The sequence below is a fragment of the Cervus canadensis genome, chromosome 13 (genome assembly GCF_019320065.1).
Source record: "Cervus canadensis isolate Bull #8, Minnesota chromosome 13, ASM1932006v1, whole genome shotgun sequence".
Classification (NCBI taxonomy): Eukaryota; Metazoa; Chordata; class Mammalia; order Artiodactyla; family Cervidae; genus Cervus; species Cervus canadensis.
The window spans coordinates 15999034-16017136 of NC_057398.1; the positions used below are offsets into that span (position 1 = coordinate 15999034).

At 43.0% G+C, this 18103-nt stretch overlaps 1 protein-coding gene across 2 annotated transcripts in view; it reads right to left on the minus strand.

Annotated features, from left to right (window-relative positions):
• LAMC2 (laminin subunit gamma 2) overlaps nucleotides 1–18103 on the minus strand; it is a 76702-nt gene that overhangs the window by 50823 nt on the left and 7776 nt on the right. Inside the window, exons 1-2 of one of the 2 annotated variants that reach the window (XM_043485508.1) lie at nucleotides 17962–18053; nucleotides 17630–17848 (exon numbers count right to left, since the gene is read on the minus strand). In XM_043485508.1, the coding sequence (XP_043341443.1) occupies nucleotides 17630–17708 (79 nt within the window). In that variant the 5' untranslated portion in view covers nucleotides 17709–17848; nucleotides 17962–18053. Of the gene's footprint in view, nucleotides 1–17629; nucleotides 17849–17961; nucleotides 18054–18103 lie in introns of those variants that run through there. The other variant, XM_043485507.1, reaches the window with a different exon arrangement.

Below are 18103 nucleotides of genomic sequence, written 5' to 3' on the forward strand. Positions count from 1 at the left end.
TAAAAATAGAAAACCCCGTTATAATCTTTTTTTAACCATTTCCCTTTCCTTCTGTCCTTTCTGCTTTAAAGCTCTGTTATGAAAGAACTGATGTTCTTCCTTTAAAATTCACAGCCTTCAGTGGAGACGCCTTCATATAATTCCAGTACAGGAGGCCTTTAGGCAGCATCTCTCCACTCAGGAACTCTGCGGCAAACCTATTGTAAGCTACCCTCCTCTCTCAGTTGGGCTTCTCTTTAAGCCCAGGGTTATGTATGCTTCCCAGGTGGCGCAGTGGTAAAGAATTCGCCTGCCAATGCAGGAAACGCAGGAGACATGGGTTCAATGATTCCCTGGAGTAGAGGAAATAGCAACCCACTCCAGTATTCTTGCCCGGAGAATTCCACGGACAGAGGAGCCTAACGGGCTATAGTCCATGGGGCCGAAAAAAGTCGGACGTGACTGAGCACACACACCTTTAATACATTTTAAAACAAGAGGAAACTCTAAAAATGTTTTTTTATTATACTTCCTTTTTTATGTTTAGCCTTGTTCAGCTTTAAATCTGTTATAGAATTTTTTAAATTTTTGTTTTAAAATCTACTTGCTATTCTTCTAAATTTGGGGCCAGCTGTAAATTTTTTAACTATATTGTCTAGTTTCCATCAGGGAGCCTTGACACAAAAGCAAATGATACAAGGATAAAGATGGGGATCTTGGACATATCCTGGGTCCATTGGGAATCATTTTTCCATGTCCATTCATCCAACAAATATAGACTGAACATCTATGTGCCAGACCCTGTTTCCAGGGATTTAGTGGTAGATAAAAACCAACAGATGGGACTACCCTGGTAGTCCAGTGGTTAAGAATCTGCCTGACAATGCAGGGGACATGGGTTCCATCCCTGGCCCTGGAAGAGCCCACATGTTGTGGAGCAACTAAGCCCATGAGACACAACTACTGAGCCCACACACCTAGAGCCTGTGCTCTGCAACAAGAGAAGCTCCTGCAGTGAGAAGCCCATGCACCAAAATGAAGAGTGGCCCCAGCTCACTGCAACTAGAGAAAGCCCACATGCGACAGTGAAGACCCTGCACAGCCATAAATAAAATTTAAAAAAAAAAAAAAAAAACCAACAGATGTCCAAGACTTCATGGAGTTTTCATGAGACTTAGAGGAAAAGACATACATTTATTTCAATCATTTAGTAAGTATAACTTCACATCTAACAGGGGCACTGCCCTGGTGCTCGGACACTGGGCTTTGTGAGCCAGCAAGATTTCAATAATGGGAGTCATAATGTTTTATATGGGCTTCCCTGGTGGCTCAGCCAGTAAAGAATCTGCCTGCAATGCAGGAGACCTTGGTTCATTCCCTGGGTTGGGAAGACCTGCTGGAGAAGGAAATGGCGATGAGAAGGAAATGGCGATCCACTCTAGCATTCCTGCCTGGAGAATTCCAAATAAGATATTAAATATACACTTATTTGATATATATTGGGTTTTGTCACATACACATCCTGGACATGTCCTTTGTCCCATACACATCATGTTATCACAGTTTTCCTCATTCTACCATGGACAGGCATAGGTCCAGGATTAGGCATCAAGCTATTACTGTATCAGAAAATACAGAAACAAATCAGACTTGGACCCTGAACAGACCTGAAGACTTATAGGGTCTAGGAATTAAGAGTGGCAGAATCTTTCTCCCTGTCTCACTGATTCTGTATCACAGGAACCAGGTCCTACCCACTACCCTTATTTGACTATTCATTTCTATGGTACTCTTTCCAAATTAGGGACATCTTTTCAAGGTTTTGTCCTATCCTCTCCCCATTCCCTCACTCCACCCCTCCTAAATCCTTGCCCTGTCAGCAGGGATGCTCCCCAGAAGCTAAAGAAAGGAGATTCATCAAGTTCACCTCAAGCCCCGCATAAACACTTCAGAAACCAAACCTGCCACTCAGGACTTTTTGTATTTCTTTCAGTCTAGGAAAACGTGGGTGGTAATTGTGTCTGACTGCGACGTATGCTGCTTCTTTGGCACTTAAGCATTGATTATCATAATAACTGTAATAGCACACCATCGCTGACCCTCAAGGTACTTCTTAGAAAAGCCCGCGGGGCAGCCAGAGGCAGGCTGATCCGCCCACCACCCCCCAGGCTCCCCGCCAGGAAGCACGGTCCATCTGCAAACAATGCAGCAAGGTGTGCAGACCGCCTCCGGCCCACCTAACACTCCCACCCTCACTCAGACACACAACTCCAACCGGTTGGGACAGGAAGCTTGGGGCCAAAGGCTGTTTCCAAGCTGTATCCTTCAGAGAATGAAAGGAAACTGAAAATATTTCCTAGGGTTGTACTGGGGCAAGGTCTTGGAATAATCAGCATGAGGGGCTGCATGCAGTACATCAAGCCCTCATTTTAAATTCTCCAGAGGAAATGTTGAAAGCAATTACAAGAACGGATCAACAACTTGGCATTCCTGTGACCATATGTATAGAAGCAGGTCCTCTTTCTATTGTTCTAAACATAAAAGATGCGGCTCTGCTTTTCACCAAGCTGATCTAATTTCCACCTTCGCATGATGGAGCCTTGTGCTTTTTAGTGCTCTAACGGTAACAACAAAACTTTAAATCCGAGCTCCTTTCAAAACCCTCTAGATCTGGCCCTGCTGACTTCTCCACACTGACCCTTGGTCCTCTTTCTATCTCCTGTTCATTGGACTCCAACACATAGACCCTGGCATGCACTAATCCTGGGGTGCACAAGCTATTTCCCTTTAGGCCTTTAGGCTTGCTATTTCCTTTGCCTGGGCACTACCTGCTCCCACCCTCTCTGAACTCACTCTGCAGAAGAGCAATCTTAGGAACAAAAATTAGATGGCATTGGTCCATAGTGATAACCGGTTAAGAGCTTCTCTCTCTGATTGCCCACAGGTCTTCATCTCCGTCTCTCTCATGGCACTTAGCACTTTCTATCCTGAGTCTTCCCTATTCGTGTACATGACTAACTTCCTCTATTTCTCACTTTCGTATCTGAGAAAAGGAATATTACTTGCCATATCAGTAAACAAGCAGGTCACAGTCATTCATCAGAGATTACAGCCCTCCAACGTGAGCCAGTGAACTCAAGGAACTCAGGAAGGACACCGGTCATCTAGAAGCCATCAGGCTGCAGTCACTCCCTACGCTGAGCCCTAAGGAAAGGGAGCTCGGGATGCGAAAACACGGGATTCTGGCCCCAGACAGATGAGGTGCACATCAAAGGAATGGTTTCAGTGAGTCCCGGCTCCCGCATCTTTCCATACATAGAAAAGTGCCAAATTCCTTAACTTGGGATATCTGGTTTTCTTTAGTTTACAAACAAAACAAAACAAACAAACAAACAAAAAACCTTGACATTCTGGCTACCTGCCCTTTGTTAGAAAATTTCTATATACCTGCTCCTCCCACCCACCCCACCTCCTGGGAGCAGCTCTCTCAGGGTTACTTGAGATGCTCCCTCCTGGGCCTAAGTTCTAAAAGATTCCATCAAATAAAACATAACTCAACTTTTAGGTTGTGTGTACTTTTGTCAGTCGATAGAGCCCATCGTACTTAGTACAGGGCTTGCGACTGTGACTCTTAGAGGAAAGGATGGCTGAAAGGAAGGACGGATGGAAGAACAGACAGAGGAAGGAAAGAAGGAAGGCAGTCTGATTCTAGAAAAGCTGAACAAGAACTGGAACATGGAGAAATTTCCCAGGACTCTAGGGACCCAACATGAAATTTCCTCAACATTAATACATAAAGTTTTCATTGTCTACATATAAGGCATTCAGTTTAAAAAAAAAAAAAAAGCTAATGTTTGTACCAAAAAAAGTAAAAACTAAGGGGAGGTGAGAACAGCAAGAATTGCTAGAGGAGCGTGATACTTTTGCTGGAAGGAGCGTATGATACTTTTACTGGAAGGAGCGTATGAGACTTCCAGGTTGCAGCTTTCATTGGATGAACCATTTCAGCACCAGGATGGCCTGACCTCTGCGTGTGAGCCTGAAGCTACCATCGCAAAGGGCAACATGCCTAGGACTGCGTGCAAGGAGGGGCAGGGGTGAGGCAGGTGTGAGACCATGAGATCAGTTTGCCGCGATCAGGCAGTCTTGACAGGCAGTGTATTTGGCCCCTGTGTGGGACTATCTCAGAGCTAGGAATCTGAGCGTCATGTTTGAACCTGACAGTGTGTGCTGGCTCCTGTTACGTAGAGCTTCACTGCGCTTGTTGCCATTTCAGCTGCTAAGAGCACTAGTACTGAATCACTTAAACAACAGCAAGTTTAGAACAAGTGACCTGGAATCTCCTGGGGATAAGTCCACATAGAAACCGCTCAGGGATGGTGCTTAATTCTCTTCCTAATTTAGAGGATGAGACAGGCATGTGCCTCATGTGTCCTTTCTTGTATTTTCTGCCCCTCATTCCCTTTCTGAGACATCGAATCTTTTCTTCTGCTTCCTTGTTGAGACTCTCTCCCCTTGGATACTATGATGCCATACTGCCAGGCTCCTCTTGGCTTCTCACCTTTCCCCATTCAAGTCTTTGTGGGATCCTCTCCTTGCCCCAACGTTAAGTGTTGGTGGTTCTCAAGTCTGAGTCCTGAGCCTCCATGCCTCTCACGACAGAACTCTAGAACTCTCTCATCCAAGCCAAGGACTTCAATAACCACAACAGGTGTGGACGTACCAAGATACTTCCCTGGCCCAGAATTCATTCTCAATTAGATCCTCATGCCTAGCCATCCACTTTACATTTTCAACTGGTTGTCTCAAAAGCTGTTTACAGAAAACATATACAAACCAAACTTATAAATAATGCTGCGATGAACTTTGGGGTGCATGTGTCTGTTTGAATTATGGCTTTCTTAGGGTATATGCCCAATAGTGGGACTGCTAGGTCGTATGGTAGGTCTATTTTTCAGTTTTTTAAGGAACTTCCATATTGTTCTCCATAGGAAGCAATGTAAATGTCCACTGACAGATGAATAAAGAAGATGTGGTACGTATATACAAGGGAATATTGCTCAGCCATAAAAAGGAATGATATCGGGTCATTTTTAGAGACCAAGATGGACCTAGAGCCTGTCATACAGAGTGAAGTGAGTTAGAAAAGCAAATATCGTGTATTCACACATATATGTGGAATCTAGAAAAATGGTACCTATTTGCAGGGCAGGAATAGAGATGCAGATGTAGAGAATGGCCACGTGGACGGGGTGGAGGGGATGGGGAGGATCAGATGAGTTGGGAGAGTGGGGCTGACATATGCACGCTATCGTGCATAAAACCGATGGCTAGTGGGAGCCTGCTGATGGCCCGGGGAGCTCAGCTCAGCGCCCTGTGATGACCTAGGGGGTGGGCTGGGGGCAGTGAGAGGAAGGCCGGAGACGGAGGGGACATGTGTACACACAGAGATGAGTCAGTTTTTGTACAGCAGAAATCAACACAACGCTGTGAAGCAGCTATACCACAATTAAAAAAATAAAAAAACAACCACCACCAAACTTTGTCATCCCTTCAAGTCAGAAGCTGAGAGCTATCCTTATAGGGTCTCCATCTTTCTCATTTGCCCATATTCTAGTCAATGCCCAATTGTATTAATATAATCCTCTAAACAGCTCAAGCCCATCCAAGTCTATCTCCATTACAGCCACTTGAGACCAAATCCCAGTGGTCTCTCGTCTCTTGCCGGCATAGCTTCCTAACTGAATCCTCTGCAAATTCTCTTGCCTCCTTCCACCCAGTATAGTCAGAAAAGCTTTTTCAAATACAAATTTTACCAATATCTCCCTGTTTCTAACTCTATGATGCCTTTTTAAAAATTTTTAGATAAAGACCAGAACTCCTAAACATTACAAAGACTTGCACTGTCTAATCCTATCTACTTTTCCAGCCTAATTTCAGCTCTCTCCCATTCATTTCACTTATATTTCATTTTATGTTTTTACTTCCTCTGCTTCTTAACATTCTTGCTTTAGAGGAAAAGCATCATAGTGGGGAGATGTGAGTTGGGGCTACCAATCCCAACCACTCTCCTCCCTTTTGTTTGTTCAAAGAAATTACACTACAAATTCAATCTTAATTTATTATTATTTATATATCATCCCCTTCCTCTGAGTCAAAGAACTGGCCTCATGTACTGACAACTCTTTTCTGCTCAAAGACAGCAATCATCACCTCTGGGAAGTCAGCTGTAATGAGGGTCTTCATCAAGAAGTCCAAATATAAATAACTAGATAGAAATGGTGAATAAAAGTAAAGGAGAGAATAGTATACTCACTTTAAAAAGCTGGTAAATGCCTATTTTTAGAACAAAAACAATTAAAGCAGGTGTCCTTTAAGTAGCAATCTATTATAAAGTATTTTTTAAACTATTTCTACAAATACTCCAAATGCACATTACTTACAAAGTCTGAAGCAAGAAACCTGACACATCTATCAGTTTGGTATCAAGGGCATTGGAAGCTATCATCCTATTTGCAAAAATTGAAAGTCTTCGTGTCTACGATACTCAAGATGACAAGATGAGTATTTTTATTATATTATAATTTTTAAAAAGATGATAATGAAAATGCTCGTATTTTCCAGGTTTAAAATCTCCTATATGAGATTTTTCTTTCCAAGGTTTCATAGGCTTCTCAGTTTGGGTAAATACTTTCAAGCAAAATCTGAACATTTCATCATTTATTTATTCATTTTAAGATATTTATTGATTTATTTGGCTGCATTGAGTCATAGTTGCACCACACATGATCTGCATTGTGTCATGCAGGATCTTTCCTGACGTTGTGCGGGCTCCTCTCTAGTTGTGAAATGAGGGCTCTAGAACTCAGCAGTTGCTACACAATGGGCTTAGGTGTCGTGAGGCACGTGGGACCTTAGTTCCCTGACCAGGGATTGAACCCACGTCCCTTGCATTGGCAGGTGAATTCTTAACCTCTGGACCACCAAGGAAGTCTCCATTTCACCCTTTAAAGTGATCTTGAATTTTACGATTTTATATGTGACTTCTAGTTTTAGCTTCTTCAGGTATGTTGCAATACGTTTTCTAATTAAAATAAGAAAACCCAAAAGGCACTTCCCTCTGTAAGAGCTTTTTAACTGAATTCAGTTCTCTGCCTCAGATTTTTCACAGCTTCCTTTTAGGCCAACGCTGCCAGAACCACCGGTGCTGTAATCTGCCTGATCATTTGTTTTCCAGAACATGCAAATGCCCAAGCAGTACAAATAAGCCTGCAACGTGAAGTGCTCTGAGAGGACCAACAGTAGCCAGTGTTCAAATCCCATGGAAAATTTTGAATGATAGAGTACAGACAAATCTTTTCGATTCTAAGTGGTCTGGTCATTGAGAGCCAATGAAACTCAGCTTACCACATTTTCCTTTTCAATGATTAGGGCTTACAATGAGTCACCCACTTTCATCACAAGTTCATAGCACATTGTATTGTGATCTAGACTTAGAAATGGCACAGGAGGTTATAGATGACTCAGCCGGGGAGGACTAGGCCAGGGAGACGTCTTCCCTAACACCCCACCAGGGCCCCAGCAGACAGTGGGGACAGGGGGAGAGGTCTCAGTGAACAGGAAGGTTGGGGAGGCCAATTTCTGTCTGACTAGCAAAGCTAAGAGGGAAGAGAAGGTTAGGACACAAAGGATACAGAAGAGATTCCCTTCTCTTACACATGGTATCTTTAAGGGCTTGACTCCAAGACAGCAGGAGTCAGCTACAGGGTGTGATCAGTAGTGATTGCGGTAAGGATTCTGTCTGAAAGTTCATCAACCGTTTGTTACCCTACAGCCTTCTGACCACAGAAATTGCTGTGAAAGTGAAAGTGTTAATCGCTCAGTCATATCCGACTCTTTGCAACCCCATGGACTGTAGCCCACCAGGTTCCTCTGTCCATGGAATTCTCCAGGCAAGAATAATGGAGTGGGTAGCCATTCCCTTCTCCAGGGGATCTTCCTAACCCAGGGATCGAACCCAGGTCTCCTGCATCACAGACAGATTCTTTACTATCTGAGCCAACTGCTGCAGGAATTTCTATTTTTCGTGAGATCATCAAAGAAAAGCATCCCAATACAGAAAGCACATCTGACTATTACTTAATGAGCATAGTGTACATGGCCCAGTGAAAGGTGTCATCTGCCCCTTTAAGAAATGGCTGAACTAAAGGACATTAGCGAGTCCATGACAGCTAGAGGTGACCCCTGAAGCAGTGAGGATGAAAAGGAAAGAAATCATGTATGAGGACTCTGAATAAAGAAAAGTTTAAAAGGAAATTCTGATTTGCCCTGAAATGCTTTATGGAGTATACATTAAACGTGGTTTTTCTATTGTTTACATTTGCGCTTTTTGGCTCCTTAAAAAAAAGTTACCTAACGATTCTTCCTCTTTAAACCTTTCATTGCTTTCATGAGCAAGATATTTTTGTACAAGGAGATTAGCTACAGATTTTTTTGCTATCACTACATTCTTTCACAAAGATATACACATTTAGGTATGTGCATGCTTACCAGGCAGGCACCATTTGAGCTCTTAGTTTTGCCAAAAGAACATAGTAATTTGTGTACATTGTTGTTGTTGTTGAGTCACTAAAGTCATGTCCAACTCTTTGCAACCCCATGGGCTACAACACTCCAGGCTTCCCTGTCCTTCACTATCTCTCAGAGTTTGCTTAAATTCATGTCTGTTGAGTCGGTGATGCTATCTGACCATCTTAATCATGTGCATTACAATGTCGGGAAAGGTGTGGAATGCATTTTATAGCACATTTCTTCAAAATTCATTGCTGAAAAAAAAATCCACTTGAAAATAGTAAATTAAAATTGTGGTGCTTAACGTGAGAACAGTGAATTAAATGGTCTTTTAGGAACCCAATCATTTTGATGTATCCATGAAGAGAGGTAGCAGTTATTGTAAGAAGAATTTGGACCAGGAAGCTTCCAGCAGAAAGTAGGATCGAGTGTCCTACATCCCAGCTGTGAGCAAAGGAAGTGCCTTTCCAGTTTCTTACTCTAAATAGAAAACGTATTGAGACACACCTGAAGAAGCTAAAACTAGAAGCTGCTGCCGCTGCTGCTAAGTCGCTTCAGTCGTGTCTGACTCTGTGCGACCCCATGGACGGCAGCCCACCAGGCTCTGCCGTCCCTGGGATTCTCCAGGCAAGAACACAGGAGTGGGTTGCCATTTCCTTCTCCAATGCATGAAAGTGAAAAGTGAAAGTGAAGTCGCTCAGTCGTGTCCGACTCTTCACGACCCCATGGACTGCAGCCCACCAGGCTCCTCCATCCATGGGATTTTCCAGGCAAGAGTACTGAAGTGGGGTGCCACTGCCTTCTCCAAAACTAGAAGCAGCTATACATAAAACCGTAAAATTCAAGATCACTTTAAAGGATGAAATGGAGACTTCGTTGGTGGTCCAGTGGTTAAGACCTTCCTACAAGGAAGATCCAGTGGTCCACCTTCCCTGTAGATGGTCCTACAAGCTCTGGAGTCCTCATGCTACAACTAGAGAGAAGCCCGCACAATGCAATAAAAAGTTCCCACATGACACAGTGAAGTTCCCACGTGCCGTGACTAAGATACAATGCAGCCAAATAAATAAATACATAAAAATAAATAAATAAATAAATGATGTCACTTGCCATGCCCAGTCAGCTGTGGCCTGGCCTCTGTCCCTGAAGATCTCAGCCTGTGAAGATCCCCCCCTACCATATCCCACGTACAACCCCTTGGAAGAGACAAGAACCACAGCTTTGGGATGCCACTGGATCCACTGGGCTCACAAAGTAGACCGGCCAATTGAGATGAGAAATGATCTTTAAACATTAGAAATCCCCTTAACCAACAGCAAAATAAGTAGTGACGTGAAAGAACAATAAGTATGTATAAAGCTTAGTGGTCAGTGTTCTAGCCGTGAAACTGACAGAATCCTGAAAAACTTCTAAACGTATTCCAATAATCTCCAGCCAGGGAGAGAAAAATAGCCTCTGGACACAATGATGCTTTTATAGTTTCCAAACATTGAGAGGTAGGATTTCCCTGTCTGCTGTGTGGTGGTGAAGATTCTTGAGCCACTTGGTCAATTACAAGCTATGTGATAAAATTGAAAAAAAATAGAAGAGGAAACTTGGTAATTTGAAATTTTCTCTCATGTCAGTTCTAGAAACTGGAGTCTGTGTCTGATTTTACCCTGCTGTTCACTGCCGTTTTTAAAGGACTATGGACTCACATACACAGAGCTCTGAAAAGCCAGGACACAGAAGTCCCAGCTAGAAACATAAGGGCTGTTGTTATAATAGATCCAAGAGTCCATCAGGTCTGAAAATTGATTTAAAAGAAAATTCTTAAAAGAATGAGAAATAAGCCATGAAGGTATCTTGTTAAAGAACATTAAACTAGCAACTGAAGTCCAGTCCTGTTACTAACTGCCTGGCTCTGGTCAAGGCAATCACTGTCCCGTGCCTCAATTTTCCAATCTAAAATGAGGGTCACATGTCCTGGAGCCCAGCTCTGCTCTAGCCAGTGATGAGGATTTGGACAATCACTTTGCCTCCCTGAGTGTTGTTTTCCTTAACTTTAAAAGGAGAGGCTCTGGAGGAGAACCCTTAGGAGTTATTCTCATTTAGGTCCATGATGCTGTTAATAAAAGAAGAAACGTGCAAACCTTTTCATAAGAAATGCCCAATATAGGTATGGCTGAAGATCTGATCATTTTTCCAATGTTTAAGTTAGTGTGAGAAATGATCTGGCTGCAATTTAATTTTTTCTAGGGTGTGAAGATCCATATTCACACAATGAAAGAAAATAAAATCTGGAAAAGACACAGTCAGGTTTCTGTAAAGAGGTCAGTAAGACTGAAGAAGTCCAGGATACATATACATTTGCCCAATTGATCTCCACCTTCTTGTGATGGAGGAAGTCCATCACACTGATCAGTGCTGCCATTCTTTTCTTCTTTTATGACATGAGGAAGCCCATGTTTGTTGGGGAGACATGTATACAGACATACAGTCACCCACAGACACAAAAAAAGACTCAGCTTTTGGCTTTGGGTGTGACTCACATATTACATCATATACCTGGGAATTATATTAGGACACAGCTCAGTATGATTCAGTAATCTATTTGGTCTAATTTGTGACTAGAGTATTCTAGAATCTATGGTGTTATTTCTACACTGGTCTATAATAGATTGTTAAATCTTGTCCTGGCAAATTTCTCTAGGAGAAAAAAAAGTCAAAATAGTTCAGCCACTAAGAACTTAAATGGGAAAAAATGTTCCCAGGATGGCCTCAACATCTTGATTTCATGCTCCTGACTTTCCCATAAACACGGATTGCACATTCTTCCTCAGCTTCTTGGGTCAGTGGAGCTAAATCAGTGGCTGCCCCAGTTCAGGACACTCAGAATTTAAATCTACATGGGAATTTTCAGCTTACACTCCGATGCATTTCTATACTCCCATTTATTATACATACTTGAATATAAGATGAATATAAGGCCACATTTAAGTCTTTTCAAAATCTCTGTTACATAGCACTTTCTCAGTTACTTTATTTTTAAAATAGAGTATTATTTGGGGAAGACATGTTAACCTGAAATGACCCCAACCAATGTTTCAGATATTTATTAAGTAAGAAAGAGGCCAAACTATCAAACACAATTCTCCTAATAGTTCATCATCCCACAATTGCGAGCGCTTGAAAGTTATCCTAAGTAACCCTTTTGAGATGATTATGCTGTGATGATCACAATGAGGGCTTCAAGATAGTTTTTAAATCTTTTTCATGTTTTCTGAAAATGGCGTACTTTTCAGTGACAGCAGCAAAAGATAAGACACATAGAGCTGTATCTCAATTCACCTGATCCAAAATAGAGAAAAAGTGCATTAAAGTGGCTTTAGGAATGCTAAAAATGGAATTTGAGAAGTGACAGATCATCTAATGTGGGGGTCATCTTATACATGGGCATGTTCCAGAAAGTAACAGATGCTGAACTTGTATGTGATGAAGTACGATGGTTGACAAAAGGTAAGAAGAAAGGATACGAAACTCAATCCTGAAATTCCAATCTGCTTTGGGTTCCTTGCGAGGAATTCTGTTTGTTTCATTGGGTAAAATTTAGAGTTCACTTCAGCCTGAGCCAGAGGACTCCTCATCACCTTTCCTGGACTAATGAAAGGAGCCTCTTCCAAAACTTTACCACTTAAAACTCAGAAGGCATTATACTAACATTTGGTACTGGCAGAGCAATTAGTTATATAATAGTAATTCTGAACACTGTGAGTGTTTACTAGGCATTGTGCAAAATGCTGTACATGCAATAATCACAGCAATTCATTATCTTCACCTTAGAGATGAGGAAACCCAGTGACATTGGGGGCGGCTTGCGTCACTCCCTTAAGTGGTAAATGATGCAGCTAGGATTTGAACCTCATTCTGTGAGGCTTCCCAGGTGATGCAGTGGTAAAGAATCCACCTGCCAAGGCAGGATACGCAAGAGATACGGGTTCGATCCCTGGGTCGGAAAGATCCCCTGGAGGAGGAAATGGCAACCCACTACAGTATTCTTGCCTGAAAAATTCTGCGGACAGAGGAGCCTGGTGGGCTATAGTCCAAGGTGTCACATAGAGTTGGACATGACTGAGCACACACGAACACATAAACACAACCTTACTACAGAGCCTGGACCTCTATGCAGGATGCTATTCCATTCCAACAAGTTGTGTGTGGGCTCAGTCACTCAGTCGTGTCCAACTCTTTGCAACCCTATGGACTATAGCCTGCCCGGTTCCTCTGTCCACAGGATTTTCCAAGCAAGAATGCTGGAGTGGGTTACCATTTCCTTCTCCAGGGGATCTTTCCAACCCAGGGATCAAACCCACATCTTCTGTACGGCCTGCATAGGCAGGTGGAATCTTTACCATTGAGCCATCTGGGAAGCCCACCACTCCACAAGTTAAATAACAGAATCTACGAGAGTATAAATCTTTCTAGGGGCCCTTTCCACTAATCACAACACAATCCTAAGTACCTCTTTTCCAGCATCAGGCTATGGGAGAAACTAGATTAGTGATCTAAATAATTTTGGATTCTGAGTTCATCATTCTAGAACAAGTGGTTCAAAACTGACCTAGTGGCTTAATCCTATAGTGTCATCTTAGCCTTCATCCTTTGTGTATTCATATTTCTATCTCTGAGTAGAAATTATGACTCCTAAAGTAGAAATTTATGACTCTCACATTTTTTAATTGAAGTATAATTGAATTACAATGTTGTGTTAATTACAATGTTGTGTTAACAGCAATTACAATGTTGTGTTAACAGCAAAGTGACTCTGTTAAACATATATATATGTATATTCTTTTTCATATTCTTTTCCATTATGGTTTATCAGAGGATATTGAATATAGTTCCTTATGCTATACAGTAGGACCTTGTTTATCCATTCTATATATAATAGTTTGCATCTGTTAACCCCAAACTCCCAATCCAACCCTCTCCCACTACTTTCCCCCTTGGCAATCACCAGTCTATTCTCTATGTCCCTGATTCTGTTTCTGTTTCATAGATAGGTTCATTTGTGTATGACTCCGATATTGTTGAAACTCTTCCTTGCTCTAACAAAACTCTCCTCTTTCTTGATTCTCCCCTAGCCTCGATGCCCCTTCCTCCTGTTCCTTCACTATTCTTCCATCTCCTTGTTAAGTATTGATGTTTCTTTTACCTCTTTCTCCCAAGTAGTCTTTTTCCAGTAGTCAAGTATGGATGTGAGAGTTGTACTATAAAGAAAGCTTAGTGCCAAAGAGTTGATGCTTTTGAACTATGGTGTTGGAGAAGACTCTTGAGAGTCCCTTGGACTGCAAGGAGATCCAACCAGTCCATCCTAAAGGAGAGATCAGTCCTGGGTGTTCATTGAAAGGACTGATGTTGAAGCTGAAACTCCAATACTTTGGCCACCTGATGCGAACAGCTGACTCATTTGAAAAGACCCTGATGCTGGGAAAGATTGAGGGAAGAGGAGAAGGAGATGGTTGGATGGCATCACCGACTCAATGGACATGAGTTTGGGTAAACTCCAGGAGTTGGTGACGGACAGGGAGGCCTGGCATACTGCGGTTCATGGGGTCACAAAGAGTTGGACACAACTGAGCGACTGAACTGAACCCAGGTAGTCTCATCTATTTTCAAGGCTTTGTTGGACTCCCAACTTTATATTGTTTTAATTTCTTCTAAATTTCAAAATTATAGTTCCAGCTGTTCACTGGACATGTCCACTTGCAACTCAAACTCAACATATCCCCATGGAAGCTCACTTCCTTCTCTTCATCTACTGCCAACCTTGCTCTCAAATCTGACCCTTTTGTTAAAGTCCTCATTTCCTTTAATGGCATCACTGCCTAACCAATTACATGAAATTGAAGCCTTGAACCCATCCTGGACTCTTATTTCTCACAGTCTCCCCTTACTATTATCCCTAATGCACACACCCATTGGATCACCAGATTCTTCCAATTTCACCTTCTAAATGTCTCTGTGACCTCTTTCCTCTTTGCTGTTCCATGACCATGAAGAAAACCCTCATCAAGTCTCATTTGCATTATTTCAGTGGCCGTTTGTTTGCCTCTTCTAGCTCAATTCCATCCTTTAAGCCCTTAAATGAGTGACCTTTCCCACGTCCACTCTTCTTAGAAACCACCTGCAACCTGGTGACCGTGCTTTGGAAAATCAAGTGTTCCTCACTTGCTGCAAATTATAAATCCTTCCTTCTCTGGAAAAAAAAAAACCTTCTGCAACCCTTCTTTGCCGCAGGGCACTAACCTAACTGCATATCCTGATCCTGGCACATGAGGCTCTTCACCACCAGATTCTTGGCTACATTTCTAGTGGCATTCCTACCTCCCTTGTCCAGTCACACCTCCTCAAGGGAACTATGATGCAGGCCACTGGAGCTACAGCTACATTCACACCAACTGTGAGCTCCTGGGGGGAATCTTTATCTTTCCTAATGATCTCTAAGCATCCAAGTTCACTACACTTGCACTGTTGGCATCAGACATCTTAAAAAAATGTAGTTCTAGGCATTTTAAGGTTCTTCACAATAACATCTCTTCCTTTCAACAGCCCTGCAAGGTTATACAGCACTATTGCCTCCATTTAACAGGCAAAGAGCCGACTCCAGGCGGCTGAGGTGCCTGAATGGTTACTAATAAGGAACTAGTAAACAAAGCAGTCAAAAATTTAAAGTCAGGTCAGGCTGACTCTAAAACATGTGCTGTAACTGAAACCAACTCTGATTATATCTAACACTATAATTTCACCTGCAAGGTAGCACCCAGGTGCTTCTTGCTTTAGGCTCTCAGAGGTGCACAGAGGCAGGTCACTTTGAGAGATGGCAAGTACCATACTTTCAGTCCAACTCCCACAAGATCCCAGCATCCCATAAATGGAAAAGCATGTGTGCTCTGAAAGTGAAAGTGAAATCGCTCAGTCGTGTCCCACTCTTTGCGACCCCATGGACTGTAGTCTACCAGGTTCCTCTATCCATAGGATTTTCCAGGCAAGAATACTGGAGTGGGTTGCCATTTCCTTCTCCAGGAGATCTTCCCAACCCAGGGATTGAACCCAGGTCTCCCACATTGTAGGCAGACGCTTTACCGTCTGAGCCACAGTGTGCTCTAGCCTAACACAAATTTTTCACACTCTCGTTGAACCCCAAATGAAGCCCTTCGAGGAGGCAGCCTAACATTTTTAAATGGCCTATCTTTTAAAAAGGGGAAAGTCGAAATGAGCCTAAACACTGCTTCTGACTTAACAATTCATTAAGTCCTTCTGACTTACTGGACACTCTGAGCTTCTCCATACTTGAGGAGTTAGAGTCTAAACTCTGTCCTCCTGACTCTAATTTCATTAAACAATTGATGTTGTTGTTGGTCAGTCACTAAATCGTGTCCAACTCTTTTCAGACCCCTAGCCCGGCAGGCTCCTCTGTCCATGGGATGTCCCCGGCAAGAATACTGGAATGGGTTGCCATTTCCTTCTTCAGGCGATCTTCCCAGACCAGGTATAGAACTTATGGCTCCTGAATTGCAAGCTGATTCTTTACCGCTGAGCTACAGGAGGAGCACAAAACAACTGATATCTCCCTACATATTTGTTTCTTTTATCTAATGCAAACACACACACACATACACTCAACTACAGCCAAAAGGGAAACTGCGTCAACAATTACTAACTATGTAAAACATATATACCTGTTCCCTTATTACTTTTATAATGGTCCCCGAAGCTCCAGTCTAAGAACCCACAGATCAAATTTCAGATGTGTCTCTGCCAGTAGCTGCTTCTGTAGCGTTGCACAAATCCATTTCCATATTTTCATTTATTAAGTCAGGGGGTTCTAAGAGTTGATCCATAAGCAGTCTCTCTGAATTCTGATACTCAAAGACTATTCTTACTTGTAGGATATTTCTCACTAGGTGAAAGCTATTTATTCTAAGGGAATCTAACCTATATGGTCATTTTCATAAGTGATTTTTAAATGGTAATCAAGGATGATGACCTGGAAGTTAATTTCAAGATTATCTTAGACAAAAAAGACTGAATCAAATGCATTCAAATACATGCTAAAACATTTGTGCCATTCAAGTACAACTCAGGTTAGCATCACCCAGACTGTGAAGTAATACATGGAGTATCTAAGATAATTCCATGTACCCATGAACTTGATCTCATGTTCACACATGTTCACACGTGTGAAAATGGATATTGGATGTATTGAGATAATTCTCAAAGTGCCATCAGATACAAGAAGCAAAAATAAACCCCAAAATTTGAGGTAATTAGGCAAATATCATTGGTAAAATTCAGTGACTACTAACTAAAACTTAAAAAAAACACCCATTATGTGTTGTCAAGGCTGATGCATGCATACAGTATACCGTTGCTAGGTGCCCAGGAAGTTTTGTTTATAGGAGTTGAACTTCTCACGATGTGACAGCCACTGGGTGCCCTAGATAAGATCAAACGGTCTATGACATAGGTGCCCAATAAACGCCTGTTGAATAAATATTATGTGAAAATACTATAAAAAGTAACACTATGCAAAAGGAAAAGCATTATTAGACTCTTAAGGCTCATTTTCCATCCCAAAGAAACAGGAATTCCAGAGGGATGAGGTGCCTTTTCAACCTTCATGGGGTTCAAGGTCACAGAAAATATTCCCACCAAAATTCCATCAATAAAAACACACTGTGGGAAAAGAATTTATATACCCACGTGTTACTGATTAAACCAGAGCCCCTTGATCAAAAATAAATAAATATATAAACACTCAAGAAGGCACGTTCTTGAAGGGAAGAAAACCCTGGTTTGGCACAATCCATTGGCTTCACATTTTAAATTCAGACAGCTTTACATAGTATTGGTAAATAGTATATAATACTATTGTGAAGCACCCTCTGGAGGAGCCCCACAGGGCGGAGGAGGAGGGCGCTCTGAGGAGGTTCTTGCAAAGCGGGGCTCCTCGGAGGTGCGTGCAGCCATCACGGTCTGCAGGGCAAGGCCAGTTCCCGGCCCCGGGCTGCGCTGTTTCTTCCGGGAAGGGACTCACCTGGCGTCCTGGAGTTGGCCCGGGCTGCAGGCAGGAGGAGCAAGAGGCAGAGGCAGCCGCTGAGCCAGAGCGCGGGCATGGCCAGGCCGGGCCGCGCCGTCCGCCGCTGCAGGGGAGCTGCCCGGCGCCTCGCCGCTGGGAGCTTTTCACTCTGCGCTCCGCTGTGCCTTCCTTTTCCTTGATCAGGTGGTTTTATCGACTCTTCTACCTGACTCAGTCCTGACAGGAAGAGAGCCTGTGTTTCAGGGTGTGACTCACCTGTGAATAAGGAGGACCCAGCCCTCGGGAGGCAGACAAACACACGGCACACTCGGAGCTGTAAAAGCGCTCACCCCGGCTGCCGGGCCCCTCCTCGCCGCAAGGAGGGCGCACACCTGGCCTAGGCCGAGGGCGTGGTGCAGAGGCTGCGGGCAGGGATCTTGCGGGAGGAATGTGCCAGGTCCCCCAGAGCCCTCCTTCTCTCCCAGGGTGGTC